Source organism: Notechis scutatus, chromosome 2 (genome assembly GCF_049901735.1).
Source record: "Notechis scutatus isolate UNSWTSFEM ecotype Mainland chromosome 2, rNotScu1.2, whole genome shotgun sequence".
Lineage (NCBI taxonomy): Eukaryota > Metazoa > Chordata > Lepidosauria > Squamata > Elapidae > Notechis > Notechis scutatus.
Genome location: NC_142010.1, coordinates 55016301 through 55034234, shown reverse-complemented (window position 1 = coordinate 55034234; position 17934 = coordinate 55016301). Strand labels below are relative to the sequence as shown.

Genomic DNA, 17934 nt, shown 5'->3' with positions numbered 1-17934 from the left:
CATGATCAGTTAGTGTCATTATCATATTTCTCCTACTGTTAAAAATCATTTCCAATATTCAGTCATAATCTCTTTACCCATAACTAAACCCCATTGTAATACAGCCTGTACTTTGGACCAATGAGTATCCAAAAGGAAAAAAAACCCCACAAACTTTTTCTATGTGAATCTTTTCACATAATTGAAAAATTATATCTTATACCTCCTCAGTCTTTTCATTACTAAAAACATTCCAGTTTCTTTCAGTTTCTTAAGATAGTACAGTTTCTGGTTCCCTTATCAACTTCACTGCTTTTTTCTGAAGAATTTTGGTAAAACTGCCATTTATCAAAATGGGTAAAGCTTGAAAAATGTAGAAAAAAATGAAACTACTGTATTTCCCATAATTAAGAAAAAGAATGTACTTAGAAAACAAATTATTGTTTGTGCACATCAAACTAACCTGAACTGAGATGCCATTATTTAAATTATTTTGTTTTCACATATTGCCTTTTGTAATTTTGTAAAGTTGCAAATATCTAATTTCTGCCCTAACTTTGAACAAAAATTGAAAAGTACTTTCATTCTGAACATTCTTCAGTTTTATTTCAGACTAAGTCTAACATTTGCATCATTTCTTTCACCTTTGTTTCTGAGAGCCAATAATATTTATGACAGATCTTTAATTGCTACATGCCTTTGGACTATTCTTTGGGAATTATATTTCAGATTCCTGACAGTGTACCTATTTCTCCACAACCCCTGTTTCATTAAATATCAATAGTACAGCAACAGACATAACAGGGAAACAAACTGTAGATTAAAACATGTGCCTTACCAAAAATATAGAAGAAAGATTCTAATTTTATTTGAAAGGTTGTTGTGAGGAAACTTTTCTGGAAAATGCAATTCGTGATTACTTTTAAGAAAAACTAGTGAAGCAAAAGTTAATAAGTCTGGAATATAACAAAAGGAAGGATCTATCATTTTTCTTTTTCACTGCTTACCCCTTTTCTAATAATTTACATTTTCATTTGACAAAATATACTTTTTCAAATGTAGTTTATAGAAGAAGACTATAGCAAGGACAATCAATCCTTAAATTTATTCTTCAATATTTCTTTGAGGGATTTTATAGCTAGGAGATTTTGCTATATATGCACAACACAGTACAACCAAAGATGATTTGTTAATCAGTCATAATTAAATTCACAACATGGTTAAAATGCATTCCATATTCTAAACCAGAAAATATCAATATTAAGCATTATTAAATATTTTGAGGCATTCAGGCTCCATTAAAAGGGATGGCATATCATGAGGCTTAATGTTTTCAAGGGACATAGATATTGCCATTGCCCATATCCAGTGTGAAGATGGAGTCTCGTGTGCCAAGTTGAATTTGGCATGGTCAAATTGGGCCTGTTAAACTGAGGTCATAAAAGTCAAGATTATGTCTGGCTGAAACTTTCTTTATTGTTATGGCTGTAGAAGAATGGATGCAGCTAAAACTGTAGATAGTTGAGTATTTCTTCCATGTGTCAGTGATAATATTCTTTAAAAGCCCTTGCCTAACTTACGAGCAGTTGGGGAGGTAAAACTGTGTGTTGGGATTCATTTTGTGAGTTTGCACATATTTTCTAACAGAAGGATAAAGGAAAATATACAACAATTCACAGCATGTAGAGGTTTGGAACTAGTATTTCTCCATGTTTTATTTGGCAGTAGACCAGTGGTCACAGTAGCTCTTCCTGGCCTTTGCATCAACCAGAACAGTGTCACACTATTCAGTTCTTGGCACAGGATTTTAGCTACCCTGAAATGAAGAGCAGAAAGATTAGCTCCTAACTGTAGAACATCTGGAATTGTTGTTCATATATCAAATATCTGCTTCCAGGGCTGGTAGAACATATGTGGGAAGATAGATACATGAACTCTGTATATGAAAGTGTCATTTGTGCACAAGATTAGAAATTTGGCAGTTATGCCTCAGATACTAAACATCAGTAGTTTTTTTCCCTTCCAAATTAATGATACCTACCCTGTTAAACATGTTGGAAATGTATAGGGACATTAGTTTGTTTTGAGTCAAAATTATGGTTGGGACACATGTAGGATTCTGCCTTGATGCCTCAAATATTGGCAGTTTCAATTTTTTTATGTCTTATTTATAAAGGCATTTATCTCTAAGAGAAATATTTTCTTATATTCTTTATGTGCAACATGTGCTTGTAAATATAAATATTTAGATGAAAGTTTAGTTCAAAGGCAGGCAGCTGAGACATTTCATTGTGCCCTCATCCCCAGTGTTTCCCTGATGAATGTTCTCATACAAAACAATTCACGTCTTTCCACTTCATTAAAATGATCTTACTAAACTTAAGTAATTTGAAACCAGCCATTAGTTTACAAGTCAGTGAAGTACTGCATCAAATGATGGGGCACTTCTCTGCTCCACATGTAAATATTAAGCATTACCTCTGGTACAGAAGATAATCAGATTTCTTCTGTGCTTATAACACGGACAGATGAAATTGCCAGTTGATTCATTATGGCAATGTAGGGTTGTAAGAATTTTGTAACTCCACGGGCAACCAGAATTCTATACATCTGAGGCCTTTTTCATGTACTTGTTTGAGAAGTTAAGGCTAGAATTAATGAGCTGGTAATGAAAATCACAAAGTCCTGAAATGTCAATCTGATGGGATTTAAGTCAAGATGGTATTGCCACAAGGGCATTCTAGATATTGTGTGGTTATAAATATATTCTTACCTCAATAATTGTACAGGATGTTTTTCAGAAAAAGGAAAAAGAAATGCTCCAGCCAGCTCATTCTTTTAGTGAAGTAGCTCCAGTTCCATTGCAATCCTCAGTCCTTATAGATTATTTTAAGGAAAAGACATTTCTGTTCGTACTCATCCCTTCATGAATTTCAGTGGAGAGTAATACTGAAATTTGCTTCCAACTGAAAGTTTTCCAGGATAAAATTTCTTTTGCTGATGGAGTTAACAACTAATAAAATAGAAGTAATAAGTTAACTCTCTTTCCAGTAAAGTTATATTTCTTCTCTTTATTCATTCTAGTAAAATCTCTGAATGGTTTACAAGAAAATCAAAATACTGTATGCATACATTCACAATGGCAATTTCAGAGCATTTCCACACAAGCAATTTAATGACATCATTCAGTCATTACTGAATGAAGAATCTTCATATCACCACAACAATGTCAAGGTAATAAACCACCAGTGAAGAAATGCTTCCAACAAAAACCTGAATAGAATGACAAAAATAGGAAGGCAATATTCAAAACCATGAAATTAATGTTTCCAGAAGGTGAAGGGAGAGATGGATTCAGAGAAGTCCCTCAAAAGAAATATTCATTGCATTCATTCTGAAGACAATTTTTCTTCTGTCTTTTGGGTTTTGGTATCATTTGAAGTCTATGACGTGTCTTACAAAATGCTTTCAGATCCTAGTTTAAAACATCTAATATCCAGAACTAACTTACACTAGAACTTCTGATTCTTTTTCTTTTCTTTTTTCAGATCCTGCAATTGTGAATGGAGTTTACTGGTCCGAATCATTAAACAAAGTGTTTGTTGACAACTTTGGCCATGACCCTTCCCTTATATGGCAGTACTTTGGAAGCGCAAAGGGATTTTTCAGGCAGTATCCAGGTAAGACAAAAAATGCACGTGCTTCTTTTCTTTCCTCCTTTTATTACATGCATTTATTTGCTGTTCCTAAAAGAGTGGAGCAGTTGGTTACTTATGGTATGGGGCAATACAGGCAGCATCGGTAGAAGTATTTCACCATGATAATAAATCAATTCTTCTTTGGAAAAGGATGAACAAACGCAACCTCAAAACGTCAAGGAGTTTTAATATCAGTCTTTCAGTGGACCTTTTTTGACTTTTTGTTTCTTTTACTCCCAAGTCTGTCTGAAGCAGCAAACTTCCTTATTTTTCTTGTTGGAAACAGCTGAAACCCTTAGGACAGATCCCCTGCTGTAACAGTATTTGAATGTTTAATAGAAAGGAAGTTTTAATTTTTCTTAGGAGTTTAGAAAACATGACTTAAGGCTGCAGTAGTGCTGACTCCACAGCTGTGACAATAAAAGCTCATAACTAAAAATAATATTTTAAAGGGAGCTTAAAATGGCTTAACTGTTTCCTAATGTCCTAACTTTAAATGTTACCATGCCATTTCTTCTCTGCTACCAAATAATGATTTTGCTAACTAGTTAAATCAGTCTGATTCCTTCTTCTGCTGATTTCTGCTGGAAGCTTTGGCAGCCTGAGATTACTGTAATATGGGTAGAATAACTTTGCCCATAAGTAGCTTGGATGTAACTTTTACCAACTCTGCTTCTGGTAGTAATTTCATAGGGGGGAATGTCATAAATTAAGGAGATATTAGTAAAAGATTGTTTTGCTTTTATGCAGAATAATATACTGTATGTCCTGTGAATACCTAGATTTCTTGGAATGGGAACACAATCCTTTAAATTGAAAATGTGGACAATCATTATATTTTAGCACAATTACTAATACATTACTGAAGTATAATTAGGCTTGTTCATAATTTAAGAGAACAAATGAAATGAATAGATAAAATACTATGCATATTGAAATACCATATAAATATGGTATAAATAATAATTATTAGCAATGGAAATGACCCAGTCAAAGATAAAAATATTTCATATAATTGGTGCTCCCAGGCTAGCTTTCTTAGGATAAAGCATTGAATTCTACTTGCATCATAGCTAGAAAAAATATTTTGATTCTTATCCTATTATCCTCTCTCTAGAAAAAAGGCAGGTTAGGAGCTAAATGCCAGTTCCTAGGCAGGCTTTCTGGCTTTTGATATACTCCCAATTAATCTGTATATAGTGTTACTTCTGAACCTGATACATATGTATTTGTCAACAAATGGGTAGGGGTGATGAAAGGAGAGAGATTCCTCTTCTCTTTGATTCTTGCCCTGGCAGAATTTAAGCAATCTTAGAAAACATCAGTATCAGAGCTCTTGGAGAAGGTGGAAAGACAGCCCTGGTGATTAAGATTAAATTTATTTGAAGACAACAGGGTTTACTTTTGACTGGGCTTGCCAATTTGGTCAATACATTAAAACAAAAGAAGCAATTTCAAGGAAGAAAGCATACATTGGGAATTCTAATGGTGTAATATTGTTCTCCACTCCAGGAATTAAATGGGAGCCAGATGAAAATGGAGTCATTGCATTTGACTGCAGAAATCGAAAATGGTAGGTCCTGATTATGAATTTCAAAAAAGTTAAGCTGGTAGAAAGGGCCACTGTGGATAGTTGTTTAAGTTGTGCCCTGCACTAGGATGTCACAACTAGCAAAAGGAAGGGAATCAGTGACACTGGTGTTTCTAGGCAAAAGAACAAAAAGTGAGTTAATCTGTTGGTAGGTGGGAGAGTTCTGAGTCATCTTGACAAACAGGCATAGCTGACTTGTAACAGGAGAACGATTGTTCACATGGATTCCTCCTAATTTCCTAATGTCCTGTATTTATTTATTTATTTATTTATTTGATTTGCCAATTGTTTACAAGACAATAAGTATAAATGTATACATAGTTGTGAATACATGAAATGGTTACATATAAGAAAAATAAAGAATAAGAGAAACAATAGGACAGGGACGGTAGGCACGTTGGTGCGCTTATGCACGCCCCTAATTGGTTAGTAGTGGCCCTGAATGTGGATTCCAATGAATTCAATTTACATTCTTCCCTATTCCTCTTCTCCTGTCATCCAGGTATATTCAGGCAGCCACTTCTCCTAAAGATGTTGTCATTTTAGTTGATGTTAGTGGCAGTATGAAAGGACTTCGCTTGACTATTGCGAAACAAACAGTATCTTCCATTTTGGATACCCTTGGAGATGATGACTTTTTTAATATAATTGCTGTGAGTATCACTATGTTCTTTTTCATATTAAGTTGTTCTTTTATTATTGATGTTGTTCTGGGGTTCTTTATACACACACAAGCACATCCTTGAAAATTTTATAGCTTGTAACATTGCATAATTATAGTTTTCACCAAAACAGTAATTAAAAGGTTTAATATACAGCATACAATTTACACATATCAAAATATTTCAAAGTTGGAAGAGTAAATATATCTTTGCCTGGAGCTTAACAGATTAATAAGTAACTTCACAAATGTAATTCACCAAGGAAACTGGAGATACAAAATATTATTTTATTATTGAAAAGCAAGAACCAGAGTTTCTGTACGATAGTGATTAAGGGCAGTTTGAGCATACATATCCACTAGTGGAAGACCTTAACTGCAGAAAAGTGAATTGCTTTACATCTGATAATCATGAAAAGGGAGACATGGGATCTTTTTATAATATGAAATCACAACACAACATTGTAGCATTGTATATCAGTTGAGTAAAGGTTCTAACTGTTATTCTAACAGATTGACTCTGCACTTAAAACAAGAAGAGATGAGGAGTAACATACTTCCTTGTATGAATTCTATTGTCAATTAGTCATTAACAGGCACAGATTGCCCCAATAATAAACATTCCAGTTTTAAGGATAGTATATGAGAAGTAAAGCAACATTTCTGCTAGTAAACAAACTTGTACAGAACACTACATTCATAAATTGCTGAGCTGTTAATCTTATAATAATGTCTTGGAAACTTGTTCTATGGATAGTAAAGTGCTCCAAGGATCTAATGATATCTCTAAGGGCAAAGGCAAGGTTTATTGCCTCTTTGAGTGATGAGGCTTTCAAAATTGTTGAGGGCTCAAAATAGGCAAGGTGAGAAGGAATCATTTATAAGAATCCTCACCTGAGGTTGTGCAGTTCCACTTCCATCAGTACTTGGTCATCGAGACAGAGAAGATGGAAGGAAGAATTGAACATCAAAAATTCTCCAAGGCTAGAATCTTTAGTTCAGTTTATGAGGGATAATATTATAGCCACAGTATTTAGGACTGCTGTGAAACAAATTACAAAAAATTAAAAGCCAATATATGTTTTCATAATATGTTTTTGAACTATTGTTTAGATTGGAAGCTCTTATTAAAATAAGATTTAATTCTTGGTCCACAATGAAACATTTTCTTAATGATATGTTTCTACAATCTTAAATTGATTATGCACATTACTATTTTATGGAGTAGCTTAGGAATCAAAATTTTTAGAGATAGTAATATATATATATCACTACTCTATAATTACTGGAAATTTGCTTTCAGAAGCCTGTAGAGCACATCTACTTTCTCAAATAGGAAACATTAACATTTATGTCATATATATCATTATAGTGCCCTTATTCATCTACAGTTAGTAATTATATTTTTATTAGTGGAAGTTCACAACTTAGGAAATCACAATATGTCTGAAATAAATTTCTCAATCCACTGCATCCAATTCAGTTCTAATAACAGCCTATCAGTTGTCTGTGAATTCAGATGGATGAACAATTTCCAATTTCTGTCATAGGCTATCAGTGAAATCCATTTACAAGCTGGTTCCAGATCTTTCATGTTCAATCATGAAGTAATTACATATCATCGATAGACATCAGTTCAAATATAATAATTTAATAAAACCATGATTGGTTTACCCCTTAAACCAGCTTACATTGGCTTCTTGCTACATATGCCTTAATAATATAAAGTGCTGCTATTAAAAACCTTCTGGGGATTTTATTGGACCCAATTTAGAGTAGTTATAAGCACAGCCAAATTAATATTACAAGCAAATCTGAAAGTAGTGAAAGTTTGATTATTTAATAGTGAAAATACATAAGACATTTTTGCACATCTGTATAGGAACTTCTAGGCAAAGGTATGCGGGTTTGGACATAAATCTTGTTTTATGAAATTGATTCTGTCATTTTTGTATGAAATTGGGACCAGCAACTTTGTCACTATCTGACAGTGGAATAAAATGTGACATCATATGTTTGCATTTATGACAGCAGTTGCAGTAGTCCCAGTTACCTCCATTAGGCAAACCCTGCACAGTTGAAGTGGCATGTAGTCACATGATTGCCACTTGAGGCTTCCTGCTTTCTTCTCTATTGACTGGCGAAGAAGGGTATGAATGGCAGTCATGGGACTGCAGGATGATGAAATTGCAAGCCAGCTGCCAAGTGTCCAAATTGTGATTACCGGATCATAAGGACGCTGCAGTGGCTGCATTGTACTCATTGTAAATACCCATTGTTCACACCACATGGTCACATTGTTCACACTAAATGGTCACTGAACGAATGGTCTCTCAACAAGGATTACCTGTATATATACATAATAGATTTGTTTATCACCCTCCTGGTGACATTTTTATGTTACGTTTTTGAGAGCTGCAACAGATACAGATTTCTATAATCTACATACTGTACTGCTAAAATTCTCATTGTCATGTCCTTTAACTGGATAAAATAGTGCACCATATGGCAAAACTCTTTCAACCGAAGAACCTAAAATGGTCTAACTTAGGCCTGTGAAACCTGTGGCCTGTGGGCCGAATACGGCACATGCAGGACACGCCCATCCTGGCTCTACAAAGGCAAAACACATTGCAATATGTCACAATACAGCCTGTGGTGTGAACGGGTTTGACACTCCTGGCTAACTGGAATGTGTCCAAAATCTGGGACCCATGATTCCTGAAGAAATAAAATTTGGGAAAGTTGTTCTTGCTTCAGTGTTACTGGCTGCTACTATGCTTTTGCTGAGGGCCCATGATCTTCATTTTTAACATTCTGTGATAATTTTCCAGTCTATCTTGCAATCCCTTATTCCCCATTCCACCCACACTTAACAGTACCCATTTTTTTTCTGTTGAGAAGGGAAGAAGGAAGGTCGGAAGTGTGAGATTGTGGCTAAAGAAAAACCACCAGGATTCAAAGTTGATCCAAGGAAAAGGCTTTATTACATCTGCAGATGGGTCCTCCCCTTGGCAGTTGAGGAGAGAACGAAAGACAAAGCTTCTGCTCTATTTTATACCCAAAATTACCCCCCATCCTATGGTTTACAATCTACCTATTGAATTACAGTATACAATTCATCACCTAATATGGGACATCAGGAAGTTAGATGCCTCCTTAACACGTACACATTTTCCCAGATTTTCCCAGAGCACAACGTGTGATTGTTTCAATTCTCCCTTTTGCAGTAGAAAAGTATCAACTCGCAGTTTGAAGTTTGAGTCACAGTTACAAAGTACACAATGGATTTTATTCATGTTCTCCCCTCACAGAAGGGATCCCTGAAAACTTTTCCTGGCCCACGGCACTCCCCACATTCTCCCTTAATCTGTGTCACTTCACTACATGTCTTCTCCAATCCACACCCATGGACTTCCCTGACCCATGCAGTACCTCTTGTGCATCCATAGATCTGTGCCTGATCGGTGCTACTCCTTCAGGCCTTCCCTGTGGCACTTCTTTCATTTTCTACATGCACCCTTCCTGACCCATACCATCAGCCATGCACCATCCGTGACCAGCATGGTACCTTTTGTGACCAAGACACTCTCACACTCCACCCCCATGTACTCTTCTTGACTCACACTGCATTTATGCAGCCCTCTCTGACCTACATAGCACCTGTCATGCAGCCCCAGCTCCCTTCCTAGCCTGTGCTGCCCACCCACATGCCCTCTCTGACCCACATGCCATCTCTGGTGCACACCAACATATTCTTTCCAAATTATGCAGCACCTCTCATACACCTTCATGTACCATTCCTGACCTGTACCCCTGCACAATCCTCACTTCCTCCCCCACACCAGGGAGGGGTAAGAGAGAGAGAGGAAAGGAGGAAGTGAGGGAGGGAGGAAGGAAGGAAGGAAGAAGGAAAGAAGTTTCCCACAAGGACATTCAATGGGGAAACTGGCGGGAAGTCAGAAGTTGCTCCTGCTCCCACTGCGGTTTTGCCTAAATGTGGTTATTCTCTTTCTCTTTTTAGATAAGGAAATATATATGAAACAATGACCCAACAGGTCACATATTGTCTAGTTCTCACTAATTGTCATTAATTATAAAGGGAGATGAACATGATCATCATTGCAAATTCAATTGAGTACGGAGGTGGTTTTGAAGTCCTATAATTAAACAGCTGTGTTGTCTTATGTGTACTGGATTGATTTCATTTCATCTGCCAATAATTTTGTTTCTAAGTAGATCCATGAATAAAGTCACCAAATAGGCCAGTGCATAAAGTAACCATAAAAAGATAATACAACCAAAAAAAGGTGTGTTTTTCAGGGATTACTTATTGCAAAAACTATATAAAATTGATGGACTGTTGTAGATGATTGCATTACCAAAGGAACTATTAAAGTATGCATTTGCTTTTCTGTAGTTTAAGTTAAGTATAAGATCAGATCAGCAGTGCATGAACTGAAATGTCTGCAGCGATGAAAAAGAAATGTTTGCTTTGAAGTGAAATTCTAAGTGAAGCATTAAATTGTTATCATGTTATCATAAAACAGAGTGCTAATTCTGCCTGGGGAAAACGTTTTTTATAGAAAAGTAGGCTATCTCTTAAATGAACAATGATCTCAGAATTCTTCTAAATTTAATTTAAGTTTTTCATAGAAAAGATTTGAGAAGAAAAATGAATTCAGAAGAAGAAAGCCTATTGATTATTATTGAGTTTGTGTGCAATAAATGATTGTTTGCTGCCCAGAGACAGTTGCTCAAGGTAGACAGCTATAAGACATTGAATAAATAAGCAAACAAAGAAAATGAAGTAAAATAAAACAATATGGAAGAATCTTGAGAGGCATAGTCTTAGCTGAACTTAGAATGATTTGTAGGATTCATTTAAGTCTCTAGGTAAGAGTTGCCAAGCTAAAAGAAAGGGTTATGAATTGTCATCTTATTTCAGGAATGAATGACTAAATAATGGTTATAATTCATTAATAGTTCATTCCTGCCAGAGAGAAGGTTTCTAACTCAATTCTTGGTACCTCTAAGAAGTATTGAGAAAGAAAGGTCCTTCCTGAAACATGTAAACAGGCAGGGTAAAACAATACTGTAGTTAAACTGATAGCTTGAAGGACATGCAACACAGTTGTGACAAAGAGAGAGGACTTTATGGTAAGGAGAAAACTGACACTGGAACTCTCTCCTTTCAGCTTTGAAATTGCTTCTGACATTGAACACCCCGGGGAAGGGGACGTGTTATGAGTTGAACATGGAACAGTTATAAGGTGCATTAGAAAAAAACATAATTGAAGTGAGGAAGGAAAGAAGGACAGACAATACCATAACAGAAGAAAATTTAGTCCTAAGTAATTTTAGCTTTAAAACATAAATAAAGAATGAATGGTAAACAGTACCATAAAAAATGTTACGGGGTTCAAAGTGAAATTTTCATTTTCACTAAAGATAAGATATCAAATTGGCCTAAACTGTATTCAGACTTGGATTTTTCATTTTGAATGATACACAGTATATTTGCAACCGGCTCATCTGACTTCGCAGACTGATTTTTAAACAATCTTAAAACAAAACTCAATTTGAATGATTGGTGCAAGAAGAACAAATGTATCACTTCCTCTCAAATGCCATCAGACTTGACTGAAAAAGTATTTTGCTAATTTTGTGCCTCTCAACATTCACTTGAGTGTGCTCTGCTGGGAATCATGGCTATGATCTCTTAATTGCACTACAAGATATTTTAAACAGTATAAATATAGAATGTTGTTTTCTAGGGTTATTTCAGGAATGAGGAGCATTTGTCAGTCTTCTGAGAACAAATGTCATCTTCATAGAGAACGGACAGAGAAGAATTATATTATATGGGATCTGAATGGACACAGGGTCTATCAGAACAAAAATATGTTCATACACTGACCTTCCATAAGATATCATTTTGAAACTAAGTCTTTTAAAATAAATGTTATTGAAGTAAATGGACATATAAAAATATTGATTAGTATTCAGTAATGTTTGACATAGAAAGTTTAATGGTTAAAAGACTTTGCCTAGAAAGAAGGAGATATATGTATGTTTTAATCCTGACTTTGAGCCAGTCAATCTCTTCCTCTTACCTAGGAAGAAGGCATTGACAAACTTCTTTTAAAACTATGTTGCCAAAAAACCTCTTTGGACTCATGTAGTTATCAAGAGTTAAGACACCCCAAAAATACTTTTAGGAAAATTTAGCTGGTCATACATATTATAAGAGATCCAAGTGAACTGTTATTTGGTTCTTCTCTTCTTTATTAACAAATCCCTTGTAGACTCATCAAGTCCATTACTATACCCCGAAGAGCAGTTTTTCAGAGAGCACAAAGAGGAAAGGAGGCTAAAAAAAAAAAAAAAAAAACCTTGTAATTTTCTTCCATTTAGGATGGAACTATTATCTAATCTAATGCATGTTAAAAAAAATACTTGCTAAGAGAGATCAAATTAAAAAAGAAGTTAAATTGGGTTGTAGATCCTTTCAGCCTGTAGGGTTGTTGTCAGTCAATATCCAAAGTATCTAGTTAAATTCAGTCCTGTATTTCCACTAAGGTATCTGCTTTTGATACAAAAGAAAATGTCATCTCCAGGGTCCTATTTTGTACATGGTTTGTGGTGTCACAGTGATTGGTCATGATTACTTTTATTATTTGACACCCTCCCCCTTGAACCTAACTCACCACTGGAGTAGATTTTATGAGTGTAGGAGGAATTGCAAGGGGATTCTTTTAATCCAGTCATTTGATGTTGATGGATTTCATCTTAGCAGTTTAACTATTACAGTACTGATTTTCAACTGTCCCTGCTGCACTTCATGGTTCCGACTTATTTCAGTATTCATTTACCATTCAAAATGTTTGTTTAAAGCTGTACTGACAACACAGGTAGTTCTCAAAGTAATTATCACAATTGAGCCCAAAATTTCTGATGCTAAGTGAGACAGCTGTTAAGTGAATGTCTATGGAGATTCTCACTCATCCAGGTCATGGTTGTCCGAAAGATGCTTTTTCAAGAGTCAAGTGGTCTTTCTTGTTTTTCTATGAAGATGTTTCACCTCTCATCCAAGAACTTTCTTCAGAATGAATAGCTGAAGAAGTTTCTTGGATGAGAAGCAAAATGTCTTCAAGGAAAAACTAGAAAGCCCAGTTGCCTCTTGAAAAAGCACCTTTGAAATAGTTGTTAAGTGAATTTTGTCCCATTTTATGACTTTAATTTCCCTAGTTGTTAAGTGAATCACTGCAGATGTTAAGTTAGTAACACAATTGTTAAGTGAATCTGGCTTCCCCATTGACTTTGCTTGCAGAAAGTTACCAGAAGTGATCCCGGAACACTGTAAATATGAGCCAGATGCCTGAATTCTGAATTTTGAACATGTGACCATGTGGATGTTACAAGTTGTCGGATTTTTTCAGTGCTGTTAAATTTGAACAGTTGCTATATGAAATGTTGTAAGTTGAGGGCTATCTACAGTACATTTAAAGCAGGGGTGTCAAACTTGAGGCATCACAGCAGTGTCACGTGATGTATTGTGACTTTTCCCTCCTTCGCCAAATTGGGCGTGGTCAGCTGGCTTCCCCATTGACTTTGCTTGCAGAAAGTTACCAGAAGTGATCCCGGAACACTGTAAATATGAGCCAGATGCCATCTGGGCACAGGCCATGAGTTTGACAGCCCTGATTTGAAGTATGTGAATAAAAGCAATGAATTCAATGATAGATTCTTAGGTTTTTTTTTTCATGTTTTCTCTCATTATCTTAAATTATATTTTTGGATGTTTATATTAAATGTCTCTTCTGTTCTCTGTAGTATAATGAAAAACTCCACTATGTAGAACCATGCTTGAATGGAACTTTAGTACAAGCAGATAGAGCTAACAAAGAGGTAAGAGAAAACGATAATTATTTAAAGCTGCAAATATTTTGCATATGAGGCATATTGCTGGATTTTATTTGAATTAATTAAAGCATATAAATTTAACTGATTTGTTTCATTTGCTCATTCAAAAAATAGTTGTCTGGTGAGTTGTCACTGGTTTGTTTGACTCAGGTCTGGAAACAAGATTTAAAAGCTTTCTAATGCTCATTCTGGTAATTATTGTCTTAAAGGAAAGGCAAATTTGAGAAGCCATAAAATTCTCCTCCAGGTCTGATTAAAACCCAAACTGTACAAATGTCCCCAGCTTCCCTGTGAAAAACGCCCCAGTAAATATTAAAATGGTAAAAAAGAACCAGCCACCATTCATCTCCCAGTGATTCTTTGATCCTAAATTTCTGATGTTTTTCCATTTTATTTGGGGAAATGTGTCATTTTTCCCAACTCCTAACAAAGTAGTATAAATGTTCTAAAATGTTTTTGCTAATGTCTTTATTCTAATAAGCTGTGGAACAAGTCTTTGCTTCCAACCTGATTTTTCATGGGAGACTTTTAGAAATTTATCTCTTCTTGGTAATGAACTGCCTTAATTAGTCAGCTTGAGAAAACTCAGTCTGTAGGCTAGAAATTTGCTGTAATGCGAATCTTTGGGTAAAACAATCATTTTTCTCTTCACATAATCTAACAAATCTTAAGTTTGCCATTATGCCTTTTTTTTTTTTTTTACCAGTTTGGGTATAAGTAGCTCAGCTTATTTGTGAATTAGCTTGATGGTAAGTAAGACAAATGCAATTTTCCAACAAGGTTGGAATACTTACAAGAATGGGTAATTCTTGCAAGGATATACATAACATAAACTAAACATAAACTAAATGTATCCCTGATTTCCCCCATTCTTCTCCCAGGGTTGAGAATTTTCAGACTATCCTTACCTTGAATTGCTTTTTCTGCAGCTGCTGGAATTGCTACAGCTTTTTAAAAAAACCTAGCATTTTGTGGATTTAGGCAGAATGCTAATTCATGAATATAAACCAATGTTTTCAGCTATCCTTGAAATGTTGCAAAATAGCTGAGTAATTGAGTATCAAAGTTTTGCTCTGGGTTTTTAGTGGGTTGGTTGCCTGCCTATTTCCATAAGCCTGAACATTCTGATGAAGGTGTCATGGAATTCATAGGTCAGTTGAATAGACTGTAAAATGTCTGTCTCTTGGAAGCACAGAAGAAGCACATAAAAAGGAACTGTGACAGAAGAATTCTACTTAAAATGTAATTTTCATGAGGAAACTGTAATATAGTCTGTGGATATCATCAATTGATTCACACCATTCTTACCTTTGAATTATTTTATTCTAATATTCCTTATAAAATTTACCAATTTGCAAATATTCTTGTTAATCAATTTGCTGAATGTTTCCAGAAATATCTTTCTCCTATGCTCATTGCTGTCTGCCAGAAGATAATTACTTTCAGTATCAGAATGTAAGCAAAGTAAAGGGTGGTGCAAGCAATCAGATACACATGAACTGGTCTGGAATATTTGGCAGAAACAGAACATGTCAGCCAATGCCTTTGCAGCTGCAGCTAATAAGAGTAAGGAATGGGTTTAAGGCCTTTACTGAGCTAAGTAACTGTGTATTAAAGTGGGGTGGAACAAACATGTTGAGATTTATACAAATGTTCAAACAAACAAATTCCTTTCTTTATACATGGAGGCCTAAAGACTTAGGATATCTAAATATAGGATTGCTTAAAAATGAGTAAGATCTTGATAGGCATTCTTGCTTGAAAACTGTTTTTTGTTTTTGTTTTTGCCAAGAATGTTGCACTGCAAAAGGGTTAAACAGAAGTGGGCTGCCAATTCTTTCCTTGGTGACTGTAACAATGGATTCTGTTTAATCCCACTACTCTTCTATAGTCCTTAAGAGTCATTAACTTCTTTTCTTTAGAGGATCTTTTGGAGCCATTGTGAAGATTTAGATGCAGTGGTTGAAATCTTCCAAGCAATGTTATGCAAAGAACTTTCTACTGTATATTTTCTACTATATATTTCTTACCACTGTGGCAGGTCTGGGTTATAAATGATCCCCAATTGAAATAACTCTTTTTACAGAAAGTTGTCATCTTACACCTATTTCTAGTGTGTCAGAATATCAGCCAGTCACTTTAGGTGAATTAAGTGTTAAGTAGTCTGAGGAACCCTTGCTGATTCTCTATTAAGCAGGTAAATAGTTTTATCCAAAGACAGATGGCCCCTCTGGCCCAGTGTTGTCTAGAGCCATAGTGGCACAGTGATTAGAAGGCAGTACTGCAGGCTACTTTTGCTAAGTTTGGCAGTTCGAGTCTCACTGGCTCAAGGTTGACTCAGCCTTCCATCCTTCCGAGGTCAGTAAAATGAGGACCCAGATTGTTGGGGGCAATATGCTGACTCTGTAAACCACTTAGAGAGGGCTGTAATAGCACAGTAAAGGGGTACATAAGTCTAAGTACTATTGCTATAGTGATATTGCTATTCTGACTGTGGTTTACAAAATTCTTAAATAGAGGCTTTTCTTATTTATCTCTCCATGATTTTCTAACTGCAGAAGCAGCTGAATCTATGGCTTTATGCATGTAAACATTGAGCTGTGTTTCCCTTCTCTTCCACATTATGGGCAAACAAGTCATCATTAGTTTGTTATATCTTTGGCCTTTGATGTAGCTAGAGCTAATTGTGGCAAGATCTTATTGAAAGATTTAAGTGATGTAATTAATTTTCCAATTGTATATATGGGAGGGAGAAGCCATTACTAATATTAACCAGATTGGATGTTAAGTTACATACTAGTTTTCTTTTTGTCCTGAATAGATTAAAAATAGATACCACATATTAATAAATAAATGTTAAATAAATAAAATTTAAAATTTATAAAATAATGTAATTAGTAGCTTTGAAGCATATAGTACACACAGATAGTATAATGGACGTATTTCTTTTCTGCTACCATAAGAAAATAAAGGAGAATATTTGTAGCTCAGGGCTGAAATGAAGGGTTCTTGGTACTCTCTGGCCTTGGTTGTTTTATTACAGACATTTCATTACCTAAATTAGATAATATCAGTACACTGATGTTACTAGTTTAGGTAATGAATCTATAAGAAAACAACCAAACTCAGAGGGCACCAAGGACCCCTCACAATAAGAAAAACATGAGAGCCAGTTTGATCTAGTGCAGGGTTGTCAAACTCGTGGCCTGGATGCATCATGCGCTGGCCAGGCTCCTGCTCAGTTTAGCAAAGGAGAAAAAAAAGTCCCAATATGTCAGGTAATGCTGCCATGACGACACAAGTTTGACACCCCTAGTCTAGTGGTTAAGAAGGTGTTAAGATGGGGAAACCACCACCCTTCCTGTGGTTCCTCTGACAAGTTTTTGTAAATGAACATCTACAAAACTTGCAAGTGTTTCACTGTAATTGGAATACATCTTCTGTTTTAATTTGATATCAACTTTCTGGCATTGTGATTTTAAAGAAAGTTTTCATTATTGAATTGATGCAACCTGCTTAGAGTGTTTATAATTTGTCAGTTTGCAAATTCTGTTCAATAAATGTATACATAAGTAAGTAGATTTGTCATGAAAACATATCAGCTCAGGGAAAACTGGTTCTCTCACTGTGGAGTTGAGTAGAAATGTAGTGAAGAAACATTCATGAAGTTTTTCTCTTGTTATAGCAGACACTGCACTCTAAAAGTAAACAGAGACCTGTATTACTTCAGAAAATATTCCATTGGGAAGCATCTAAGTGGGCTGTTAAAGTCACTGAAATAGGTGCTTCAAAACATGCAGGAAAGTAAGATAACCACACATGTTGAGACAATTGGGAGCAGTTTCTAAAGCAGCTGGGGAGGGGGGAATGCAACTGCTGTCATTGTTTAAAAACAGGTATGTGTTATATGCTGTGGGTTGTATTCATCACAAAGCTGTTCATTGGGAGTCATTTAACAGATCTAGTATCAAATTAACTCTCCAAGACAGTTTTATTTGGACTGGCTTTTAATAGCGAAACTTAAAATGAGGGTTCTGTTTTTATTGTCTCATTGGATGTCCACTTATTCCTGCTATTCA

General features: G+C 35.4%; 1 protein-coding gene across 1 annotated transcript in view; it reads left to right on the top strand.

The window, feature by feature from the left end:
* Positions 1-17934, top strand: part of CACNA2D3 (calcium voltage-gated channel auxiliary subunit alpha2delta 3) — a 607379-nt gene that overhangs the window by 305321 nt on the left and 284124 nt on the right. The window contains exons 6-9 of the mRNA XM_087954773.1: positions 3528-3659; positions 5190-5250; positions 5771-5921; positions 13766-13840. Coding sequence (XP_087810899.1) covers positions 3528-3659; positions 5190-5250; positions 5771-5921; positions 13766-13840 — 419 coding nt within the window. The remainder of the gene's footprint in view (positions 1-3527; positions 3660-5189; positions 5251-5770; positions 5922-13765; positions 13841-17934) is intronic.